Source organism: Homarus americanus, unplaced genomic scaffold (genome assembly GCF_018991925.1).
Source record: "Homarus americanus isolate GMGI-L3 unplaced genomic scaffold, GMGI_Hamer_2.0 scaffold34003, whole genome shotgun sequence".
Taxonomy (NCBI): Eukaryota; Metazoa; Arthropoda; class Malacostraca; order Decapoda; family Nephropidae; genus Homarus; species Homarus americanus.
In genome coordinates this window covers 38,937-64,323 of record NW_024720584.1, presented here as the reverse complement: position 1 = coordinate 64,323, position 25,387 = coordinate 38,937, and the positions used below count along the sequence as shown (strand labels likewise).

Below are 25,387 nucleotides of genomic sequence, written 5' to 3'. Positions count from 1 at the left end.
AGAGAGACAGAGAGACAGAAATGGCTTGTTATTATCCTCTACATATTCAATACCATCACCAACAAGTTACTTAATCTACCACCATTCATGACGTGTATCGATGGTGGTTGTTACCTCTACATCCAAGATAGTTGTTGCTGGTAGATTGTGGTTACATCTCCCATCCCTTACGGTGTTTGGTTAGTACTGGTAGATTGTTCTAATATCTACCACTATTCACTGGTACAGATTAAGTGTACAGGTAGTTGTGATCTTAAGTGCTCATTACCAGGTAGTTAGGCCCTCTTAACTACCTTCTAAACTACCCAGATAAGTGTGTGTTTGATTTGTTTTATTGTGTTTTACAGTAGAATGGCCCTTACTCGTGTGTGTGTGTGTGTGTGTGTGTGTGTGTGTGTGTGTGTGTGTGTGTGTGTGTGTGTGTGTGTGTGTCATAAGAATGGTTCAGTCATATCAAAAAGTAAACACACAAAGAAAATAATACTTTGCCCTCATAAAAAATAATAATTATATACTTTTACATCTAAAAAAAACTGAAAAATTACAATATTTTAATTTAACAAAGTGGTTCCCTCCAGACCTCATAAAAACTGGTTTAATCTTGTCAAAAAACCAAACTTAATCTTTAAGAGTTTAACTAACCATTTCCCGTCATCACTCATAAAACCTTCACTCAGCTCAAAAAACTAAACTTAATCTAAGCCGCTTTAATACAACCACTTCAGGTGGGGCCTAATAAAACTGGTTTAACTCTCTGTCATACACGGTAAAACGCGACTGACTAACACTGAATCTGGACAACCCAACACCCACCCAGGAGATGATGTGGTGGTCGTGGTGGTGGTGCAACAAGAACCAGGAGGTGTGGTGTGGTGTTAGTGTGGTGGTGGTGGTGCAACAAGAACCAGGAGGTGTGGTGTGGTGTGGTGTTAGTGTGGTGGTGGTGGTGCAACAAGAACCAGGAGGTGTGGTGTGGTGTTAGTGTAGTGTGGTGGTGCAACAAGAACCAGGAGGTGTGGTGTTAGTGTGGTGTTCAGCGAGGCGTATAACTGATAACTTGACTCACTGTTATTGATGGCTGTTGGCTCAATGGACCCCAGTCCTTGTAGACCCCAACCTAACCTAACCTAACCTACCCCATCCTAACCTAACCTACCCCAGCCTAACCTAACCTAACCCATCCTAACCGAACCTACCCTACCCCAACCCAACCTAACCTAAACAGAATTAACACAGTCACGTTGGGGGAAATGAGACATGTAGTTTTTACAGGTATATTTACTGTCTAGTTGAGTTACCTGGCTTCACCTAGGTCGGGGGATGAGAGATGGTATACGACCATGCCTTAATTCATCCGCACCTCCCTACCAAATTTCATCTGTCTCTCCTAAACTGTGGAAATGCGTAAGGAAAACACACACACACACAGAACACACACACACACACACACACACAGAACACACACACACACACACACACACACACAACACACACACACACAGAACACTTACTCCATCATCTCAAGTCCCTCGTAGTTCCCGCACCTGAGCTCTTAAGTGCCTACTCAGCATTCATACCTCCTAAGCTCACCTATGCTTCCCCTGCCTGGTCTTCCTCTTTAACTGCCACACAACGAGTACCACAAGAAAGAGTGAAGAAAAGGGCGTGCAAGATTATTCTCCTTCCCCTCCCTTCCCCTTCCCCTTCCCCTTCCCTCCCCTTCCCCTTCCCTTCCCCTCCTTCGCATATTGTGAGGCCCTCAGTACAATGACTCTCCGCTCCTTCCGATTATCACCATGACTTCATCTATAAGTTTTGGGAGAGATACTTCTGTACCATCCTCGACACCTTCTCCTTCTGCCACCTGAAGTCCCTCGTCTGCTAATTGCTGTTCGACACACACACACACACACACAGAACACACACACACACACACACACACACACACACACACACACACACCCTAATTCGACTGTAATGCACTTCAACACTCCCACCGTGTCATCATTACCATAACTAACTCTGTAATTTGCATAAAACTCACAGGTGGGACAGGTAGGAGATCCCAGGGTTAAGTTTCACCTTAGAGAGTAAATTAGTTTTAGTTTATGAGAGGTAGTTTGTGACAGGTGTGTGTGTGGTGATTAACTCAGGTGTGTGTGTGTGTGTGTGTCGTTCCCACAGGTATGTTTTCATGGTGTGTGGTGTCTGGTTGGATGATGGTGGTAAGTGATAGTGAGTGATGGTGGTAGTGGTGTTGTTGGTAAATAATGGTGATAGTCCATTTTCTTCTTCTTCTTCTTCTTCTTCTCCTCCTTCTTCTTCCTTCTCCTCCTCCTCCTCCTCTCAATTCTGGGTCAATTACTGTGAAACTTAACAGCCATCTACCGTGATCCAACACACTCTGGGCTCGGAGCTTTAACACCCACTTGGTATTTAAGTCTTTTTTTTTAATGATTCACTCGGAGGTCAAAGGTCATACACCCCCACTTAAACACGTATATACCTGTATATATTTGACCTCGTTAGGGGGAGACGTGTGTGTGTGTGGTATAACCTAAGAGGAAGATGTAAATTAAATGAAATAACGTTAGATACACCTGCTTGGTTAGGTTAGGTTAGGTTAGGTTAGGTTAGGTTAGGTTAGGTTAAATTCGATCAGGTTAGGTTAGCGTTCAGGCGGTTAATCTCCAGGTGCAATAAGCTAGGTGGGGGGGTTTAATCTTCAGGTGATCAAGGCAGCGTTAAGTTAAGCATCCCAGGTGTTGACTCCGCCTCCTCACGCCCTGGGATGATGACTACCAGTACCACCACCTGTAGATACTCACCTGTAACTACTTATACTTACCTGTAGTTACTTATACTTACCTGTGGTTACTTATGCTTACCTGTAGGTACTTATACTTACCTGTAGTTACTTATACTTTACTTAAATATGGGTTGGAGGACATGTAATACTTTTAAGTGTGGGGTGAAGGATACGAGTTACTTATAATTTATTTTACTTAATGTGTGTAGTGGTGGTAGTAGTGGTAGATGCGGTGGTGGTTGTAGGTGTGATGGTGGTAGTGGTGGTAGGAGAACTGATTGTCGTAGTGTCATGACAGTAGAACACACACACACACACACACACGTGCCCTCACAGTGTCCAGGGTGTCTTAGAGGTACAATCAGTCAGTCATCTTCTTTATACAAACAAATCTATGGTAATATTGTGGTAGAGTTGTGGTAGTGTGGTGCTAGTGGTGTGGTTGGTGTGGTAGTGTGGTGGAAGTGTGGTGCTGGATGGGATGATGGTTGGTGTGGTAGAGTTATGGTAGTGTGGTGATGGTGTGGTGGTAGTGTGGTAGGCTGGTGGTATGGACAGACAGACAGACAGACAGACAGACAGACAGATAACTAATATATGACACCTTTATTTAATACAAACTCAAATGAAATACACACACACACACACACACACACACACACACACACACACACACACACATACATACCTACATAATCCAGGTGTAGCCACAAATTAGTACAGGTAAATAAATATATAATGAGCAATGCAGAAAGGTAACGTGCGTGTGTAAGGTGTAATTATATATTCTTGTCAACAACAAACTCGAAATGTTGAAACTGACCAGAAATTATATTATTTTGTGGTGTGTGTGTGTGTGTGTGTGTGTGTGTGTGTGTGTGTGTGTGTGTGTGTGTAGTAGTAATACATACATACATACATACATACATACATACATACATACATATATACATACATACATATACCATCAAAATACACAAACAAACAAACTGACAGACAGATAAATACATCCATACACCTCCAACGGGGTTAATGAACGATAATAAAACACGTAAACAAATAAACAAGTAAACAAACAAAATATTATTGTTTACCTCCGTTTTATCAATTTTCAGCCCGACTCAAAATTTTGGGATAAATATTTCACCGATGACAAAATCCTTGAAATCGGGTCCAGAAATCTGTCCACTTAGGATTGTTTGGTTTAATAAATCGGGTGGTAGGGTTTAGGGGAGGGGATTTACCTGGTTTAAATCCAATGGTTTATATAGAATTTTTTTTTCCACGTCTGTTTTATTTTAATTTTTTTTAGGAGGATTTAATTAATTACATTTCATAATTACTTTTTTCCCCGATTAATTGTTTATTGTTTCATGATGTTGAGTTAATTATTATTGTTGAATTAAATGTTTAGGAATGTTAATTATGTTTTATAAGTAAATATATAACAGTTACTTATAATTGAATAAGTTCATTATATAATAGATAGACTTATAATAATTACACACTTAGACTTATAAAGCAATTAAGTGCGTGAGAGACATATCAATAAGTAAACACACAGGTAAGTACGGTCAAATACATTAATAAGTAGATTATAAGTAGGTTAAGAGGTTAGAATCAATTAAGTATAAGTAGTTAAACGGGTAACTTATATATATATATTAGTGGATCAGGATGAGTTAAGTACACGCACCTAACTAATTAAATAGTAAAAGGTACTAATTAGTCATAGTCAACTACCTGAGAACTGGACTAATGAGAGAGAATTAACCTGTCGGGGCACTCAGGTGAAAAAAAGAGGAGGGGAAGAGGGGGGGGGGGGGGGGTTTATGAGCCAAGAGTTGTGCCTAGTTTCGTAAAAATCGTCCCAAGTCATTTCAGAGTTTTTCCAGTTGTGGTGATGTAAGTGTGTGCTGGGGTCTAGTGGGCCTTGTTTGTGTGTCCCATTGGGCCCCCAGTCCTAACAGGCCGCAGTTCTAATGGGTCTTAGTTTTAATGGGGCCTAGTTTTAATGGGGCCTAGTTCTAATGGGGCCTAGTTTTAATGGGGCCTAGTTTTAATGGGACCTAGTTCTAATGAGTTCCAGTTCTACTAGGCCCCAGTTCTATTGGGTCCCAGTTGTAATAGGATAGAGGCCTAGACTAATAGGCCTCCGTGTAATGGGCCGCATCAGTAGTGGGGCTCTTTGGGCTACTACCCTTACTAGTGGTGTCTGTATTTATGGGTTGGCAGCGTGTGTGTGTGTGTGTGTGTGTGTGTGTGTGTGTGTGTGTGTGTGTGTGTGTGGTAAACATGTGACCCCCCTCCCCCCTGCCTGCTATTGACCTACACCTCTTCCCTGACTTTTATATAAACTAGTTCACTTCATTTTGAAAATAGTCCACTAAGTTGTGTTGTTTTTGAGTGCCAGGTAGTGCCACTAGGTTGTGTTGCCGGGGATGCCAGTAGGTTGTGTTGCTGTGGGTGCCAGTGGGTTGTGTTGCCGGGGGTGCCAGGTAGTGCCACTAGGTTGTGTTGCCGTGGGTGCCAGGTAGTGCCATTTAGTTTGTGTTGCCGGGGGTGCCAGTGGGTGTGGTGCCAGGTAGTGTCACTAGGTTGTGTTGCCGGGGTGCCAGTAGGTTGTGTTGCTGTGGGTGCCAGTAGGTTGTGTGTGTGCCGTGGGTGCCAGGTAGTGCCAGTAGGTTGTGTTGCTGTGGGTGCCAGTAGGTTGTGTTGCCGTGGGTGCCAGGTGGGTGCCAGTAGGGGTCGGGAGAGTGGTAGTGCCCAGAATAGCTCACTGGGCAGACAGCTTCGCCAGAATAACTGCTTTGCATTGCTGAGCTAATCAAGAAATTTCTATATAAGAATACTTACCTACTGCCCTCACCCTTACCTTCCCCCTCACCTCCCTCCTCCTACTCCCCCTCACCTCCTACCTCCTCCCTCACCTTACCTCCCCCTCACCTCCTTCCCCTCACCTCCTTCCTCTCCCTCACCTCCTACCTCCCCTCCCCTCACCTACCTCCCCCCTCCCCCCACACCCTCTTGTTAACCATAGCTGCCTGTAGTGACGAACCATTAAGGGCAGTGCGGATATAGTACACTGTAGACCATGCCCCCTTTTTTTTCACTGTAGACAATGAAGCAGTGAGATCGGCACTGAACTTGACCACCTTCACTTCCCAAACCTTAAAGTTATGTAGCCAGTTGGTTATGTTTGGTTAGGTTAGGTAAGATAAGCGTCATCAATGAAACTATAATTGCAGCACAGGTGTGGTGGAGGATTGACAGGTGTGCTGGAGGGCTGGCAGGTGTGTTGGGGGGCTGGCAGGTGTGTTGGGGGGCTGGCAGGTGTGTATGTCCCAGGATTATTATTGGGATAGGGCAGGTGAGAGAGAGAGAGAGAGAGAGAGAGAGAGAGGACACACCTTACTACACTACACTACTTCGTTGCAAGTTGCAAAATTAGCAACGAGAGAGAGAGAGGAACCAAATGATACCACCTACAGCAACACACCCCATCAGGATGTTTTACCCCCTGACAACCATAAAATACCCCAGAGGACCCCCAGAGGACCCCCAGATAGGTGAAACAATACCAACATACCCAGAGATGACATAAAAATCAGGGTGGTATTTGCCTGTTGTGAATTGTGGTTGTGGTTTGAGTTTTGGCGTGGCGTAGTGGGCGCGGTGTGGTAGAGATGGCGTGTGGCGTGGTGGGGGCAGTGTGCGCGGGGCAGGGCGTGGGCAAGGTGGTGGGGCATTCACGACGTACCCACCGTAAGGATCTCTTCTTAGATACAGTCATAACAGTAGTGAAGTGTTCTTGATGGACGTGTGTGTGTTGTCATCTTGAGGTGATGTGGTTTGTGTGGTGTCCGTGATCTGTGTGGTATATGTACGTGATTTAGTGCAACTGTACGTGATTTAGTGCAACTGTACACTATTTAGTAGGCCTATAATTGATTTAGTAGGCCTATAATTGGTTTAGTACATCCGTACATGACTCGGTGAACTTTGTTTATGCTTCAGTAAACACGTATACATGATGAAGTGATCTGCGTCCGTGATAAATCGGGACCTGTACGTAGAAAATGGCCTCTGTACCATATAAATTCTGGGAAAAATGGCGTCAGTACTCGCAATGACTCTGAACACCTAACCTAACCTACCCTAACCTCAACCCAATCTAACCTAACCTAACTTGACCTAATCTAACCTAACCTAACCTACATGAATTAGGAAAATGAAGTGGATTGGTGTTTTACAAGGTCACGCCCCCTGCCTTATGTTGACCTATGACTATCGCCTTATTGCCTCTATGACCTATGGTGACCTTTGACTTATGGCCTGTGACCTGTGGTGACCTTTGACTTATGGCCTGTGACCTGTGGTGGTTACATTTGACTTATGATCTTGAATTATGGCCAGTGACTTATGGCCTATTCTGACGAATGACCTCAAATTAAAAGCAAGAATTATCTCTCTCTCTCTCACACACACACGGGGTTAAAAATAGAGTTGTAGTGAAACTTGACACAGAGTTTACCTTGAGGCGGTCGTGTTTGTGCCAGTGATGGGGGCACGGGGCACACTTCAGGGTACGGGGCACACACTTCAGGGCACGGGGCACACACTTCAGGGCACGGGGCACACTTCAGGGCACGGGGCACACTTCAGGGCACGGGGCACACACTTCAGGGCACGGGGCACACACTTCAGGCACGGGGCACACACTCAGGGCACGGGCACACTTCAGGGCACGGGGCACACACTTCAGGCACGGGGCACACACTCAGGGCACGGGGCACACTTCAGGGCACGGGGCACACACTGTGGGCACGGGGCGCCACACTTCAGGCACGGGCACACTTCAGGGCACGGGGCATACCCCAGGGCACGGGGCACACACTTCAGGGCACGGGGCACACACTTCAGGGCACGGGGCACACTTCAGGCACGGGGCACGCACTTTGTGGCACGGGGCACACACTTCAGGCACACAGGCACACTTCAGGGCACGTGGGGCATACACTTCAGGGCACGGGGCACACACTTCAGGCAGTACGGGGCACACTTCAGGGCATGGGGGGCACACACTTCAGGGCACAGGGCACACATTTCTAGGTCACGGGGCACACTTCAGGCAGAATACACGGGGCACACTTCAGGCCACGGGGCACACACTTCAGGGCACAGGGCTTATGATACGGGGCAGTGGGGAAGAGACATGGATTTTGGGGAATGTGATAGGGTCTTGGGGCATGGGGCATGGGGCATGGTCTTGGGGCACGGGGCATGGTCTTGGGGCACGGGGCAAGGTCTTGGGACACGGGGGAAAGGTCTTAGGGTACAGGGTAGGTGTAGTGGTGGTGTTAGAGGACTACATAGCCAAGAGGGGGGGGGGTCAACTGGTCATCTCTTGTTGATTAGTAATTGGATCGCTTTTGTTACAGTGTTTTTTGTTATTGTTTTTGTCGAGTGTAATTGTTGTGTTTGTTCTCTATTTGTTATGTATCGTTGTTGTTATTAATTTTATTATTATTATTATTATTATATCAATATTTTAGAGGCTCACCTGTACCGTTTAATTAAGTGCAAACACACCTGTACACTAATTACGTCATGCACACTTGACTTCCTGGACTAAATTACAGTCAGAAAATAAATATATTACAGTGATAAATTACAGCAAAGAAAAATGTGATAAATTATGATAAACGAAGCATTGAAAATAACTGAATAATGTAAGGAATTACTAAGTGAATCTGTGTTAGTGTACATTACGAGACACCCAGGGAATATTTCTGGTCTAGTCTCATCTTATTTCGTCCGCCATGTTGGGTTTTGGTGAGGCATGGGTGTGGTTGTGGGTGTGGTTATGGGCGTTCCTTATAGCCACACTACCCACAGTCACACTGCAAGAGACTCCATATGCTGACCCGCTAGGTAAGTTGATGTTATTGTTGTTGTGTTGCAGGTGAAAGAAAGTTGTAATTATGTAACTTTTCTTAATTTTGTCTTAATTTTACCAGTTACTGAAGTGGGTGCCAAGTTGTCAGGAATTGTGATTGATGTTGTTCTGTTATATACCTTTATCATGTGTAGTGTGTTGATATAGTGGCGTTTTAGTGAGTTTATTATTATTATTATTATTATTATTATTATTATTATTATTATTATTATTATTATTATTATTATTGTTATTATTATTTTTTTATTATTTTTTTTTCTGCTCTGTGTGTGTGTGTGTCTGTGTGTGTGTGTGTGTGTGTGTTTGGAGACAGACAGACAGACAGACAGACAGAACAGTACATATCTGTCTACCTAACACACCTGTCTTCTGTTGTTTACCTGTTTAAGTTGGCGCGACACTGACATATTGGTACACACACACACACACACACACACACACAGAGTCATGTCAGCTTTGACCGTTGACATGCCCCACAAAACCTCAGACATAACTGGTGAGGAGGAGTGTTGGTGTTGTCAGTAGGTGTTGTCAGTAGGTGTTGTCAGGTAGGTGGTGTCAGTAGGTGTTGTCAGTAGGTGTTGTCAGTAGTGTGTTGTCAGGTGGTGGTGGTGTCAGTAGGTGTTTTCAGCTGCCAACACCCACAGGCTGAAGAATCACAGGTGTGGAGGTGTGCCAAGACCAGGTTATAACTATCATCACCTGTAGTCAACATCAGGTAAAGGTGCTGTAACCTGACCTAACCTAACCTAACCTAACCTAACAGCCTGACCTAACCTGACCACAGCCTGACCTGACCTGACCTAACCTGACCTGACCTAACCTAACCTCATTCACTTCATCATCTAAGTTCACTAACGACTATGGGCATATTCTGTCTTATTAAATCACTATGACAACCCGTAAAGCTGCTGGTCACATCAAGAGGTCAAAGGTCAAGGTCACCACCAAGTACGTATAAATCTGTCGGAATTAAAACTGGATTATTGATTGGCTGCAGCTTATCTGTCTCCACCAATCAGGGGCGATTCGTTGGTTACAGCTGGTCCCTCTCCACCAATCATATGAAAAGACGCCTGGTTGTAGATGGTCCCTCTTCTACACCAATCAGGAGAGAGATAGTGGTAGTAATGGTGGTGATAGTGGTAGTAATGGTGGTAATGATGGTGATGGTGGTAATAGTGGGTAGTAATGGTGGTAATAGTGGTAGTGATAGTGGTAGTGATGGTGTTAAAGTTGGTGATAGTGGTAGTGATGGTGTTAATGGTGGTGATAGTGGTAGTAATGGTGGTAATAGTGGTAGTGATGGTGTTAATGGTGGTGATAGTGGTGATAGTGGTAGTAATAGTGGTAGTGATGGTGTTAATGGTGGTGATAGTGGTAGTAATGGTGTAGTGGTGATGGTGTTAATGGTGGTGATAGTGGTAATGTGGTAATATTGATGGTGGTGGCAGCAGGGGAAGGTTGCCAGGTCGTGTTATTAATCCACAATGTTTTTCCACCACAACTATTTCTAGTCCTCCAATTATCTTCCTCCTCCTCTTCCTGCTTCTCTTCCTCCTCCTCCTCCTTCTTCATTTCCTTCTCCGTCTTGTTCTCCCCTCCTCTCCCACTCCTTCTCTTCCTCCTCCTCTTATCTCTTGTCCTCTCTTCCTCCTCATACACTTATCTTCTTCCTTGTCCTCCTCCACACCCTCCTCCCACCTCCTCCTCCACCCTCCTCCACCCTCCTCCTCCACCCTCCTCCTCCACCCTCACCCTCCTCCTCCTCCACCCTCCTCCTCCACCCTCCTCCACCCTCCTCCTCCACCTCCTCCTCCCACCCTCCCACCCTCCTCCTCCTCCACTCCTCCTCCACCCTCCTCACCCCTCCTCCACCCCTCCTCCTCCACCCTCCTCCTCCACCCTCCTCCTCCTCCACCCCTCCTCCCCACCCTCCTCCCTCTACCCTCCTCCTCCACCCTCCTCCCACCCCTCACCTCCTCCTCCCCCTCCTCCACCTCCTCCACCTCCTCCCACCCCTCCTCCACCCTCCTCCTCCACCCCTCCTCCTCCACCCCTCCTCCCACAAAATACCATTGACCTGCCCTTTAATATCTTCTCTCCCGTTAAAGTCAGCCTTGACCTAGTGAGAGAAAAAGGCAATGAGAAAGTAGGCAAGTGAAAGATGTGGGAGAGAGGGAGCAGAGAGAGTTTATATATGGTTTACTTGCGTCTCTCTCTCTCTCTCTCTCTCTCTCTCTCTCTCTCTCTCTCTCTCTCTCTCTCTCTCTCTTGTACATCTCCTCAGCGCTTATTACATTATGTGTTATCTGGCATTACTGGTGTGTGTGTGTGTGTGTGTGTGTGTGTGTGTGTGTGTGTGTGTGTGTGTGTGTGTGTGTGTGTGTGTGATAGATAGATAAACATTGCACACAAGACCCACTCACCCGGGACACTGGCGGGGTACTGTCATGTACTTCCCTACTTCCCTTCAGATGCGGGGAGACAGCCCTCCACCTCCCTCCTCCTCCTCCCCTCAAGGGCGTCTGGCGGTAGTGGGGGAAGGGGGGAGGTGCCGCTAGGAGTTAGGGTGTGTGGCTGGGGGTGAGGGGTGGTAGTGGAGGGGGTGAGTGGGTAGTGTTGGGAAGGGTGGTAGTGGTGAGGGTGAGGGTGAGTGGTGGTAGGGGGTGGGGTGGTAGTGGTGAGGGGTGAGGTGTTGGTGTGTGGGGTGTGAGGGTGGTGGTGAGGGGGGTGAGGGGTGGGTGGTGGTGAGGGTGGTAGTGGTGGTAGTGGTGAGGGTGGTAGTGGTGAGGGGGTGGGGGTGTGTGGTGGTGTGGGGAGGTGGTGTGGTGGTGGTGAGGTGAGGTGGGTGGTGTTAGGGTGGTGAGTGGTGAGGTGGGTGGTGGTAGTGGTGAGGTGGGTGGTGGTGAGGGGTGAGGGTGGTAGTGGTGAGGGTGGTGTGGGGGTGAGGGTGGTGGGGTGAGGGTGGTGGTGGTAGGGGTGAGGGTGGTAGTGGTGAGGTGGGTGTGGTGGTGGGGTGAGGGTGGGTGGTGGTGAGTGGTGGGGTGGGTGGTGGTGGGGGTGAGGGGGTGTGGTGGTGGTGGGGTGGTGATGGGGTGTGGTGGTGGTGGGGTGGTGAGTGTGGGTGAGGGGGTGGTAGTGGTGAGGTGGTGAGTGGTGAGGGGTGGTAGTGGTGAGGGGTGGTGGGGTGGTATGGGGTGGTGAGACAGCTCGGTTCCCTCATCAGAACAAGACAACATCTTCCCTCACTCGTCCTCAACAGATAATTTGACAGGAGTGCCTCCCAGTTGCCACTCATGAGGGTACCACTACACAGGGTGCCACCACTACACAGGGTGCCACCACTACACAGGGTGCCACCATACACAGGGTGCCACCCGCTACACAGGGTGCCACCACTACACAGGGTGCCACCACTACACAGGTGCCACCACTACAGGTGCCACCACCTACACAGGGTGCCACCACCACTACACAGGGTGCCACCACACACAGGGTGCCACCACTACACAGGGGCCCCACACAAGGTGCCACCACTACACAGTGCCACCACTACAGGGTGCCACCACTACACAGGGTGCCACCACTGCACAGGTGCCACCACTTACAGGGTGCACCACTACAGTGCCCCCCACTACACAGGGTGCCACCACTACACAGGGTGCCACCACTACACAGGGTGCCTACAGGGGTGCCACCACTACACAGGGTGCCACCACTACACAGGGTGCCACCACTACACAGGGTGCCACCACTACACATGAACAGCATTATAAAGTTTTGTGTCGTAATTTGGAAACGAATAAACTTTGAACATTATTTATATCCGACTGTGAGAATAACTCGTTTTAGCTCTCTCTCTCTCTCTCTCTCTCTCTCTCTCTCTCTCTCTCCTACCATCTACTATTAACTATCTTATCACTTACCACTACCAAGTATTATCTATCTACCACCTACCACAACTTCCATTTCCTCTACCACCACAATCAAACAATCCCGTAACATCTCTACCACCCATAACCGCCAACAACCACCACCCTACCACTACCAGCACCTACCACTACCACCTACCACCACCTCCCCACCTACCACCACCTACCTCCCACCTACCCTCCCACCACCACTCCCACCACCACTTACCCACCACCACCTACCACCACCACCTACCACCACCACGCCCACCACATACCACCACCACCACTCCCACCTACCACCTACCACCACCACCCCTACCACCACTACCACCGTCACCCACTACCACAGCTAACACACACACATCCGCCATTCATCCTGCTCTACCGTGTGAGCAGCCTGGTGGTGTGAGGCTGACCTGTGCCTCCCCTCCCCCGTTCTTCCCCTTCCTCCCCTCCCTTCTTCCCCCTTCCCTCCCCTTCCCCTCCTCTCTTTATCCCTCACCCCTTCCCTACCACTTCCCCTCACTCCCAACCTCTCTCCCCTTCCCACAACCTCCTTCCCCCTTCCTTCCCACCCCTCCCCCCTACCCCTCCCCACCCCCTCACAGCTATGATTCCCAGCACGTCTTCCCAGCAGCTAGGATTAGTTTTTCCTAGTGGTGTGTGTGTGTGTTGTGATGATGAATGAGGCTTTTATTGTTGTTATTGTTGGGGTAACCTAACCTAACCTAACGTTTACCGTGATATTAATTAATTGATTGAAAGTAAGTGACGTCACGGGTGAAGGCGTTTCTGCTCTGTCTGTCCGTCCGTCCGTCTGTCTTAACTAGATTTGACTAACGATTTTTTTTTAACTGGTGCACGGTTAAATACCAATATTACTGCTTTAATCCTCTTACTAACGCTCATTAAGATTAAACCTATTTAGTGGTGTTAGCGCGTGGACAAGATAGTTGCACCACGGACGCACACACACACACACACACGGAGAACACGCACGGACGGACTTCTCTCATGTAGGATAAGAGGCTCTGCATCATGGTCCTAATGAGGGGAGTGTACTATCCTCACTACCTTGAAGGATACTTACCTGTCCTAGCCAGCACACCTAATGACTCCTCTCAATAATTAATATATAAATATGTTTTTATTATTTATTTTGTTTTTCTTTTCAGGTACGTTGTGTGTGTAAACCTACAACACACACACACACACACACACACACAGCATGTAAGTATACTGTATTTCACATTATTAATACTAAACCACAAAACTTATTGACTGTTGGGCATGATGATTGGCTGCTGGTTGCTAAGTGGTCATGACGTCAATGATAAACTTTTGGGTTATGGTGAGTCATGACGTCACATCGATAAACCCATTGGCTGCTGGTTGCTAAGTGGAGTCATGACGTCACATCGATAAACTCATTGGCTGTTGGTTGCTAAGAGTCATGACGTCACATCGATAACGATGCCCCAAGATTTTACCTTCATATTCTCGACTGTAAACAAATTGTCACTGGGGATCCCTGGTTCGCCATTTGCCACCCAGCAGTAATGTCGTTCCTGAAGGTCTGTGTCCAGTGCAGCTAGTGAGTTGTCCGACCGGTTATTCCATGGATAACTGGGTCCTGTATATTGTTAATCAACCATTGTTCGATTGTGTTTCCTCTCCAATGCTCACCTCTTTCCACTTGCCCACCTGCACTACTTGTTGCTCCACCTCCTCCTGTCAATCAACCTGACTTGCCCACCTATGTTCTACCACCTGTTCCTGCAGTAAGAAATTATGTTATTCTTATATTTGACTAACAAGCGTAAATTACCTGTAATAACCTTGTTTAGTTAGTTAGTTAGTGTGTGTGTGTGTGTGTGTGTGTATTACTGATGATTTGTATTTTCTTTGAGTACGATGAGGGAAGGAGGAGGAGGAGAAGGAGGTAAAGGTGGAAGAGAAGAAGGAGGAGAAGAAGAAAGAAGAAAAGAAGGAACAACAACAATAACGAGAGGAGGAAGAAGAAGGATGAGGGAGATGAAGGAAGAAGGAGAAGAGGAGGAAGGAGAGAAGGAGAGAAGAAGGAAGAGAGAAGAAGAGGAAGAAGAAAAAGAAGGAACAACAACAATAACGAGAGGAGGAAGAAGAAGGAGTTGAGGGAGATGAAGGGAAGAAGAAGAAGAGAGGAGGAGAAGAAGAGAGGAGGAGAAGAAGAAGAAGAGAGGAGAAGAAGAAGAAGGAACAACAATAACGAGAGAAGAAGAGTTGAGGGATGAAGGGAAAAGGAGAAGAGAGAGGAGAAGAAGAAGAAGACCTGACATAATCACGCTAATGGTGACCAGATTGACCTCTTGCCACCAAAGTGGAGTCACTGTGTTTTGTCGAGGTCTGATGTGTTAGTGTGTGTGTGTCTTAAGGAGTGATGGTGTTGAGTGGCCTGGAGGTGTGGTGGGAGTGGTGTTGAGTGTGGTGTTGAGTGGCCTGAGTGTGATGTTGATGTGGTGTTGGGTGTGTGGTGTTGAGGTGTGTCTTGAGTGTGTGATGTTAGAGTGTGTGGTGTTGAGTGTGTGGTTGAGTGTGTGGGTTAGAGTGTGTGGTTTTGGAGTGTGTCTGTCTTGATGTGTAGGTAAAAGAGGAACAACACACACAACACACACACCACACACACACACACACACACACACACACAACACACACACACAAAAATTCTATTTTGTCCCTTGAGTCCTGAGGGCGGGTGGCAGATGGACCCTCTTCTCTGACTAATGACTGACTGTGAACTGTATTAACTGACAACTGTGAACTGTATCTAACTGGCAACTGTGAACTGTATCTAACTGGCAACTGTGAACTGCGACTGACTGATGTGAACTGTATCTAACTGACAACTGTGAACTGTATCTAACTCAACTGTGAACTGGGACTGACTGACTGTGAACTATTTAACTGACAATGTGAACTGTATCTAACTGACAACTGTGAACTGTATCTAACTGGCAACTGTGAACTGCGACTGACTGACTGACTGACTGACTGGCTGCTTTAACAGTGATTGGCAGCGGGTAAATTGCCTGGGTGGTTGTGGTTTAATAATTAAGGTTTTTCAGCAGCAGCGGCGGTACAGGTATAATGACAGGGTACAGGTGCAGGTATATGACAGGTACAGGTGCGGTATAATGACAGGTACAGGTGCAGGTATAGTGACAGGGTACAGGTGCAGGTATAATGACAGGTACAGGTCCAGGTATAATGACAGTACAGTGCAGGTATATGACAGGGTACAGGTGTAGTGGTAATGACAGGTACAGGTAGGTATAATGACAGGTACAGGTGCAGGTATAATGACAGGTACAGGTCCAGTGGCAGGATAAAAGGTCCAGGTATAATGACAGGGTACAGGTGCAGGTATAGTGACAGGTTACAGGTACAGGCTGCAGGAACAATACACACACACACACAGTCCTGATTCTCTGCGCTTGGGTCAGAATACGTGCAACCTATCTCCTGCCCTTGAACTTGTTAAATAACCCACACAACACGACAGGTTCCTCCCTCTCAGATATTCCACACTACAGTTCCCCTTTCTGCCGCCTGTGTGTGTGTGTGTGTGTGTGTGTGTGTGTGTGTGTGTGTGTGTGTGTGTGTGTGTACTGTAGCTCACCTGCCAACCTAACCCAACCAATACTCTAACTTTGTTAATCTAACCTAATGGAACCTATAACCAATACCTAAACAAGCTAAAGTATAGGTTATGTTGTGTAGACTACCTGTCTTTCTCACCTGAAAGACTAATTAATTGGGTTGTTAGGTGTTCGTGATTCCTGTCACCTGTCTAAGATTGAGGGGAGGAGGTAGCGTTCGTGATACTGTTTTAACATTGTCCCGTCACTCCGTCCTTGGCCCAGGAAATGGTTGTGGTGGCGTTCGTGGTTACTGTTTTAACACTGTCTCTCCTCCCCCTAGGCCCAGGAAATAGCAAGTGTACTTCATCAGTGACTCATTCTTCCTGGGCCCTAGTAATCTCTGGTTCTTCCTCCCTCACCTGCGCCTTCCTTTTCCCACCCTCCCTTCCTTATCTACCTTGTTCTTCCCTCCTCCTCTTGATTCTTCTTTCCTGTTTCTCTTCCTCGTTCCGTCCTGCTTCTCCCTCTTTCCTTCTCCCTCCTTCCCCCCCTCACCTCCCCTCCCCCCCTCACCTCCCTCCCCTCACTGTTGTCTCCACACCATCAACACGACTTGACAACAGTGACACCCTCATAAACGCTGCCAACATTAACACCACCATGTTACTGTAACGCTGTAACACCCCTAAGCTGTTATTTCATTCATTTCTTCGTTCCTGCCTTCATTTTCCTCTTACTTACTTTTCTCCTTCATTTCCTTCCTTTATTCTCTTCTCTTCCTTCTTTCCTTCCATCAGACAGAAGGAAGAAGTTTCAAACTACTACTCCACCACCACCACCACCACCACCACCACCACCACCACCACCACCACCACCACCACCATCACCACCACCACCACCCACCACCACCAACACCACCACACCACCACCACCACCACCACCACCACCACCACCACCACCACCACCACACCACCACCACCACTACCACTACCACTACCACCACTACCACCACCACCACCACCACCACCACCACCACCACTCACACCACCACCACCACCATCACCACCACCACCACCACCACCACCACCACCACCACCACCACCACTAAGCCACTTTACTGACGGACCATTTTCCCTTTTCTGTTTTTCTGTCCAATCTTCCCTCTTTTCTCCCCTCACTATCTACTGTCCCTCCCCCTCCTCCCATCCTCCTCCCTCCCATATACCCCTCTCATCAATGTCCCTCCTCTCCTCAGTGAATGTAATGGGGGGTTGTGGGGTTTATTGTAATCCAACCTACACCCCTCATCTCCCCCTTCCCCTACACCAACCTACACCCTCATCTCCCCCTTCCCTACACCATCCTACACCCTCATCTCCCCCTTCCTCACCATCCACCCCATCCCCCCTTCCCTACACCAGCCTACACCCTCATCTCCCCCTTCCCTACACCATCCCACACCCCTCATCTCCCCTTCCCTACACCATCCCACACCCCTCATCTCCTTCCCTAGACCATCCTACACCCTCTTCTCCCCCTTCCCACACCAACCTACACCCCTCATCTCCCCCTTCCCTACACCAACCTACACCCCCATCTCCCCCTTCCCCACACCATCCCACACCCCTCATCTCCCTTCCCCACACCAACCTACACCCTCATCCCCCCTTCCCTACACCAACCCACACCGCCCATCTCCCCCCTCCCCACACCAGCCCACACCCCCACACATCTTCCTGGTGTAATTTGGACCCAAGTAGTGGATGTACTTTCTTATGCCACACCCAGGTCCCCGTACACCCCCAGGTCCCTGCACACCCCCCAGGTCCCCTGCACACCCCCAGGTCCCTGCACACCCCCAAGGTCCTAGCACACCCCAGGTCCCACACCCCCAGGTCCTAGTACACCCCAGGTCCCAGCACACCCCGCCAGCACCCCCAGGTCCTAGTACACCCCCAGGTCCTTCACACCCCCAGGTCCCAGTACACCCCAGGTCCCAGTACACCCCAGGTCCTAGTACACCCCCAGGTCCCTGTACACCCAGGTCCCTCGTACACCCCCAGGTCCCAGTAAACCCCCAGGTCCCAGTACACCCCCAGGTCCTAGTACACCCCCAGGTCCTCGTGCACACCCCAGGTCCCAGCACACCCCCAGGTCCCTGCACACCCCAGGTCCCCACACCCCAGGTCCTAGTACACCCCCAGGTCCTGCACACCCCCAGGTCCTAGTACACCCCCAGGTCCCAGTACACCCCCAGGTCCCTGCACACCCCCAGGTCCTCGTGCACACCCCCAGGTCCTAGTACACCCCCAGGTCCTAGTACACCCCCAGGTCCCAGCACACCCCCCAGGTCCCAGTACACCCCCAGGTCCCTGCACACCCCCAGGTCCTAGTACACCCCCAGGTCCCAGCACACCCCCAGGTCCAGCACACCCCCAGGTCCCAGTCACACCCCAGGTCCCACACACCCCAGGTCCCTGCACACCCCCAGGTCCGCACACCCCAGGCTCGTACACCCCCAGGTCCCTGCACACCCCCAGGTCCTAGTACACCCCCAGGTCCCTGCACACCCCCAGGTCCTAGCGCACACCCCCAGGTCCCAGTACACCCCAGGTCCTAGCACACCCCAGGTCCTAGCAGTACACCCCCAGGTCCCTCGTACACCCCCAGGTCCCTCGTACACCCCCAGGTCCTAGTACACCCCCAGGTCCTAGCACACCCCCAGGTCCCAGCACACACCCCAGGTCCCTGCACACCCCAGGTCCCAGCACACCCCCAGGTCCCAGTCACCCCCCCAGGTCCCAGTACACCCCCAGGTCCTAGTACACCCCCAGGTCCCCGTGACACCCCCAGGTCCCAGTACACCCCAGGTCCCAGTACACCCCAGGTCCTGCTGCACACCCCCAGGTCCCTGCACACCCCCAGGTCCCAGCACACCCCCCAGGTCCTAGTACACCCCCAGGTCCTAGCACACCCCCAGGTCCTAGTACACCCCCAGGTCCTGGCACACCCCCAGGTCCTAGTACACCCCCAGGTCCTAGCACACCCCAGGTCCTGGGCACACCCCCAGGTCCCAGGCACACCCCCAGGTCCTAGCACCCCCAGGTCCCAGTACACACCCCCAGGTCCCAGTACACCCCCAGGTCCTAGGCACACACCCCCAGGTCCCAGCACACCCCCAGGTCCCAGCACACCCCCAGGTCCCTAGCACACCCCCAGGTCCCAGTACACCCCAGGTCCCAGCACACCCCCAGGTCCTGCACACCCCAGTCCCCTGCACACCCCAGGTCCCAGTGCACACCCCCAGGTCCCAGTACACCCCCAGGTCCCAGCAGCACACCCCAGGTCCCAGTACACCCCAGGTCCTAGCACCCCCAGGTCCAGCACACCCCCAGGTCCTAGCACACCCCCAGGTCCTCGTACACCCCCAGGTCCCTGCACACCCCAGGTCCCAGTACACCCCAGGTCCTAGTACACCCCAGGTCCTAGTACACCCCCAGGTCCTAGCACACCCCAGGTCCCTGCACACCCCCAGGTCCCAGTGCACACCCCCAGGTCCCTGCTGCACACCCCCCAGGTCCTAGCACACCCCCAGGTCCTAGGCACACCCCCAGGTCCTAGTACACCCCCAGGTCCTAGCACACCCCCAGGTCCCTGCACACCCCAGGTCCTAGTACACCCCCAGGTCCTAGTACACCCCCAGTCCTAGCACACCCCAGGTCCCAGCACACCCCCAGGTCCTAGCACACCCCCAGGTCCTAGTACACCCCCAGGTCCTGTGCACACCCCAGGTCCTAGTACACCCCAGGTCCTGCACACCCCCAGGTCCTAGTACACCCCAGGTCCTCGCACACACCCCAGGTCCTAGTACACCCCAGGTCCTAGCACACCCCCAGGTCCTAGTACACCCCCAGGTCCTAGTACACCCCAGGGTCCTAGCACACCCCCAGGTCCTAGTGACACACCCCCAGGTCCCAGTACACCCCCAGGTCCCAGTACACTCAGGTCCTAGCACACCCCCAGTGAGAGAGAGAGAGAGAAAGAGAGAGAGGGGGGTATTATGCTCACTATCACCTCCAGAATCTTTAGGCCGATCTTAATGAAACTTGGCCTGGGCGGCTGGGTGGGTGGGTGGGTGGGTGGCTGGGTGGTGGCTGGGTGGGTGGGTGGTGGGAAGGGTGGGGTGGATGTCCTAGGCGCTTCATTCAACTGTTATAGTCTGGCAGAAAGAAAGAAAGAAAGAAAGAACTCTGGTTTTCTTAGTGGTTCTGACACGTTAAAGAAAATGATGGCAGATGTAGGGGGGAGGGGGGAGAAGATTGTAAAGAAAATGACGAGAGATGAAGAGGGAAAACTAAAAATGAGGATAAATAAGGGGAAGTATGCAAAGAAAATGGGAATAGGCGTGAGAAAGGGGAAACTAAAAAAATACGACAGACAAACTTTAAAGAAAACATTGACAAATGAAAGGGGCATAAAAAGAAAACACAGATGACAGAAAGACTTAAAAGTGAAGAAATGGCTGAATAAACTGATAAAAAAATGTACAGAAAAGGATAAGAAATAAATGTAATAAAAACGTTGAATAAATCACTTGAAAGGATTAAGACAAGAATTTACATTTAGAAGGAATGAAGGAAGGAAGGAAGAATGAAGGAATGAAGGAAGAAAGGAAGGAAGGAAGGTAGGTAGGTAGGTAGGTAGGTAAGTAGGAAGGAAGGAAGGAAGGAAGATGACTGCAGTGCGGGATTGAATTATTGAGTGTTGGTAGGTCTTGAGTACCCGAGTGTGTTGGAGATGGTGAGTGTGTTGGTGAGTGCAGTGTGTTGTGTAGATAGCGAGTGTGTTGGAGATGGTGGTGAGTGTGTTGAAGTCAGCGTACAGTACTCCCATAATAATTAATAATAATAATAATAATAATAATAATAATAATAAAAAAAGGTACAGGTGAGGTAGGTACAGGTGAGGTAGATACAAAACTGAAGCAGAAGAACACTGTAACACAATATAACACATGACACTGACACACATGACACTGACACCACATGACATCACCACACTTGTCTCCATCTCCATTAGCACATCACTGGTGGAGGTATTAAACAAGACAGGTAATTTATGGTCATTAGCGCAGGTAACCCCACCCTTCACACAGGTACCAATTTTACACCCCAAACATGACCCCCTTTATTGTTTAGGGAAGCAGGTAATGAGGGTAATCCTGACAGGGGTGTGGGGGAGGTGTGGTGTTGGTAACAGTGTTTGATAGAGCCAGTTCAGGGGTTCAGAGCCAGTTCAGGGGTTCGGACCTCGTATAGCTTCATATATTTATATAATATAATGAATACTTTAAATAATTGCATCTAGGTGAGATAAATATGTGTCTAATATGTGAGTTGTTTTTACAGGTTATCCATGACTAATATGTGCTGGTGTTACATATAGAGTGTGAAAGAAAGAAAGAAAGAAAGAAAGAAAGAAAGAAAGAATCCTAAAATAGCTAATAGCGAGTGTTAGTTAACCTTGGCTGGAGCTGGTGATGCCATAATTGTGACGTCATCACCTCAGATACTTGTGTGTGTGTGTGTGTGTGTGTGTGTGTGTGTGTGTGTGTGTGTGTGTGTGTGTCCTTCACTGATTTATATATGTAGTTTACTATATATGTGCTATATATGGCCAGCGTGTGTACCAAACATACATACAGACTGAGCAATAGACACATAACAAGTTAACAGACAGACAGACTTGAGAAACAGACAGACAGACAGAGACCTACATACAGACAGACAGACACAGACAGACAGACACAGACAGACACAGTAGCAATCAGTGTTGTGCCGCGCCAACCAGCAACTGAGATATACCTGTCACACTGTCTCCTGGGATAAGAAAGTTCCTGAGCTGTATATATTAGGCTGGAGGGAGGGAGGGAGGAGGAGGTTTTGTAGTGAGGAGAGGGCTTTTGTGTAAGGGGGGAGGACGGAGAGGTGGAGAGGGGTGGCTTTGTGTGTGAGGGAAGGAGGGAAGGGGTGGAAAGAGTGGAGGGGTAAGGTGAAGGGGGGTAGGGTGTTTGGGGGAGATGGGAGAGCAGGGAGGGGGTGGGGAGGAAAGTAAGGATGGAAGAGTTGAGGGAGAGTGATGGATTGGGGGGAGTGATGGATTGTGGAGTAGCGGCCCTTCTACGCGTTGGTGTGAACTTGAAGACTGTCATCAACACAAGTGCTGACTAAATCTATCTGTCTGTGTACAGTATCTGTCTGTTAGGCCGTGAATGACAGATAATTACACTGTTATCTTTATGTAGGTATTTTTGTTGTGTAATTCAATACGAGTAATTAGCGGTAAAATATTGAATGACTTGTGGTTTTCTCTTTATTATTATTATTATTATTATTATTTATTATTATTATTAAGACTTTTACAGGCCGAGGTGTGGGGTCTCTCAGCTGAATAAATCGTCTGGTGTTAATTCAGAATAAATTATCTAATCTTACTGCTCCCCGCCGCCGTCAAAGGGTTAAGTACATAATTAGTCGGAACACAGGTAATTAAGACCTTTCTCCCATCACTCACTGAAATACGCGGGAAGATGGGACCCGCACTGCACTACAGTTGCCAGTTGAGCAGAACCGTCATTAATAATTCATGTTGTGTCTTGCAGGTATGTCATCAGTGCCTGGGGGCGCCTCCTGCTGCTTCCCGCACTAACTGTGAGTTCTTCTTCCTCCCCGTAATATAACAACAATAGGAAGCTTCTCTAAAAGATAATATAAGTTATTTATCAATCAACGTGTGAAGGTTTGTGGTGGTGAGTAGGCATCGAGCATCTGTCATGTACTGTACCTCACGTAAACAAAACACTGGGAGGGGAAACGGGACCAAATTTAAATGAGAAAAAAAAATGCATATCTTTGCCCTCAGTTAATCAGCCATTAAATTAAAGCTATGATTATTTTTCCCCTGCATGAAGTCATTGATGATTCTGACGTCTCTTCTTATGATAGAATTATAGGTAGCGTATAATTAGACGGTGAGTGACGTTTATAATTGGTAAGGAGAGTATACATATATCTGTGGATGTGTGGATATTTATATATATATCCACATAATATCCTCCGACTCCTACAAGGTTTTAATCAACGCAGGCTCAAGAAATTACCAAAACAAATTCAGTTGTAAATAAGGTCGGTAGACGTGAAGCTGGTCAGAAGTCATCGACCCAACGTTAATGTGTCGCATTTTACTGACTTGACTCAATGGCGTCTCTTGTGTTGTTTTCTCAGAGTTCACGAGACGTACGTTGTGTGTGTGTGTGTGTGTGCGTGTGTGTGTGCGTGCGTGCGTGCGTGCGTGCGTGCGTGCGTGTGTGTGCGTGCGTGCGTGTGTGTGTGTGTGTGTGTGTGTGTGTGTGTGTGTGTGTGAACTATAACCCATTTGGTCACAATTAACCATAACAACCGGAATGAAAGTGGTACCAGGCTGTATGGTGGGGGGCCCTCAGGTCTTGTCAGGTGATCTTGGTCATTCAGATCCCTAGAATAAACACTTCAGGTCCTCCAGGTCACAGGTCCTACAGGTTTTTTTAGATCCTTATGATACAGCACAAGGTTTCTCCTGTGATAACTCTCCCTCCCTCCCCCTCCTCCCCCCTCCCTCCCCAGCTGGTGTCGAGGGAACGTCTTACCTTCCTTGGACACATTCTCTCCTACGTAGACGAGGGTAGGGAGAGAGATGTGCTTACTTGTCTTTTAAGAATTAGTGATATAATGAAAGGTTAAATACGAGGGTTAAATAGCGATAATTTAATTTAGGCTAAAGTTGGTAAGAAAAAGTCCCACCTATACCATCAGTTAAGGGCCACTACCACCTGAACTAACTACCAATTAGGGCTCTTCTTCCCCCCTCCCTCCTCACCCCCTTCCCCCTCCCTCTACTCCCTGTTACGTCATCCATTCCTCGTCCCCTCCTCCTCCTCCTCCTCCTCCCTCCTTTAATCCTCCCTCCTCCTCCCTCCCACCTCCTCTTCCTCCCTCCTTCTCATGTTCACTACCCTCCCTGATTCTCTTTACCACCCCCAGGACCTGTCCCTCCCCCATGTTATGAAACCTCTTCTCCCCTCCTTCACCACCTCCCTTCTTGACTCCTCCTTCCCCTTCATTCATTCTTCCCCTCCCCCATCTTCACCAATTCTTCTTCCTTCTATCTCCACCTCTCTTCTTCCCCCTTCTCCCCTCCCCCGACTCCCATTACATCAGTCCCCTCCTCCCCCTCACCCCCCTCACCTTCCTTGCGTCACTAGACCAAAGTTTTATAAACAAGTTTCGAAAGTAAACAAATTAGATCAGGTTGTGTATTTGCACCTCTCTTGTTTACCCTCAGTGTCAGCCGGGGGTAGGAAGTGTCAGACGGGGGTAGGAGAGAAGTCTCAGCCAGGAGGTGTCAGACGGGGGGTAGGAGAATCACGGGGGAGGGGAGAAATGTCAGGCTGTAGAGGGGGGTTGAGGTGGTGATCTAGGTGGAAATAACACTCGGTTTCCCACTTAATACTCCCAGTTCGAATCTGAGTTAGGCACCCCTAGTCGACCCAGCTGTAGAATGGGCACCTAACTTTAAAAGACGTACTCTCTCTCTCTCTCTCTCTCTCTCTCTCTCTCTCTCTCTCTCTCTCTCTCTCTCTCTCTCCACAGTATCTACCTACCTTGCTATTTACAATATTCCCTCCCTTCACACACACACACACCACACACACACACACACACACACACACACACACACCACACACACACACACACACACACACACACACACACACACACACACACACACCTCCCCTGGTCACCATAATCCCTCTCTTTTACACTTCTGGGTAAATCACCATCATTTGTTTACCAAGTTAAAAAAAATACTTACACAGTGATGCCAGAATGAGTGTAAGTTAAACCAATGTTGATATTCGTCGAGGTTTATGTAGTTTTATTTGTTCAGGGTTTTTTATTTGGGTTTATTTGTTTAATTTTGTTTTTAGTTTTTTTGGTTGATTCTGATTTGTTAGGTTTATTTAATTTGATTTGTTTAGTTTTGT

At 48.7% G+C, this 25,387-nt stretch overlaps 1 protein-coding gene across 4 annotated transcripts in view; it reads left to right on the top strand.

The window, feature by feature from the left end:
• The first annotated feature begins 6,525 nt into the window (after nucleotides 1-6,525).
• Nucleotides 6,526-25,387, top strand: part of LOC121860661 (protein eva-1 homolog C-like) — a 53,114-nt gene continuing 34,252 nt past the window's right edge. For all 4 annotated transcript variants that reach the window (XM_042357926.1, XM_042357925.1, XM_042357924.1 and 1 more), the window contains exons 1-2: nucleotides 6,526-6,574; nucleotides 8,365-8,743. In XM_042357926.1, the coding sequence (XP_042213860.1) occupies nucleotides 8,632-8,743 (112 nt within the window). In that variant the 5' untranslated portion in view covers nucleotides 6,526-6,574; nucleotides 8,365-8,631. The remainder of the gene's footprint in view (nucleotides 6,575-8,364; nucleotides 8,744-25,387) is intronic.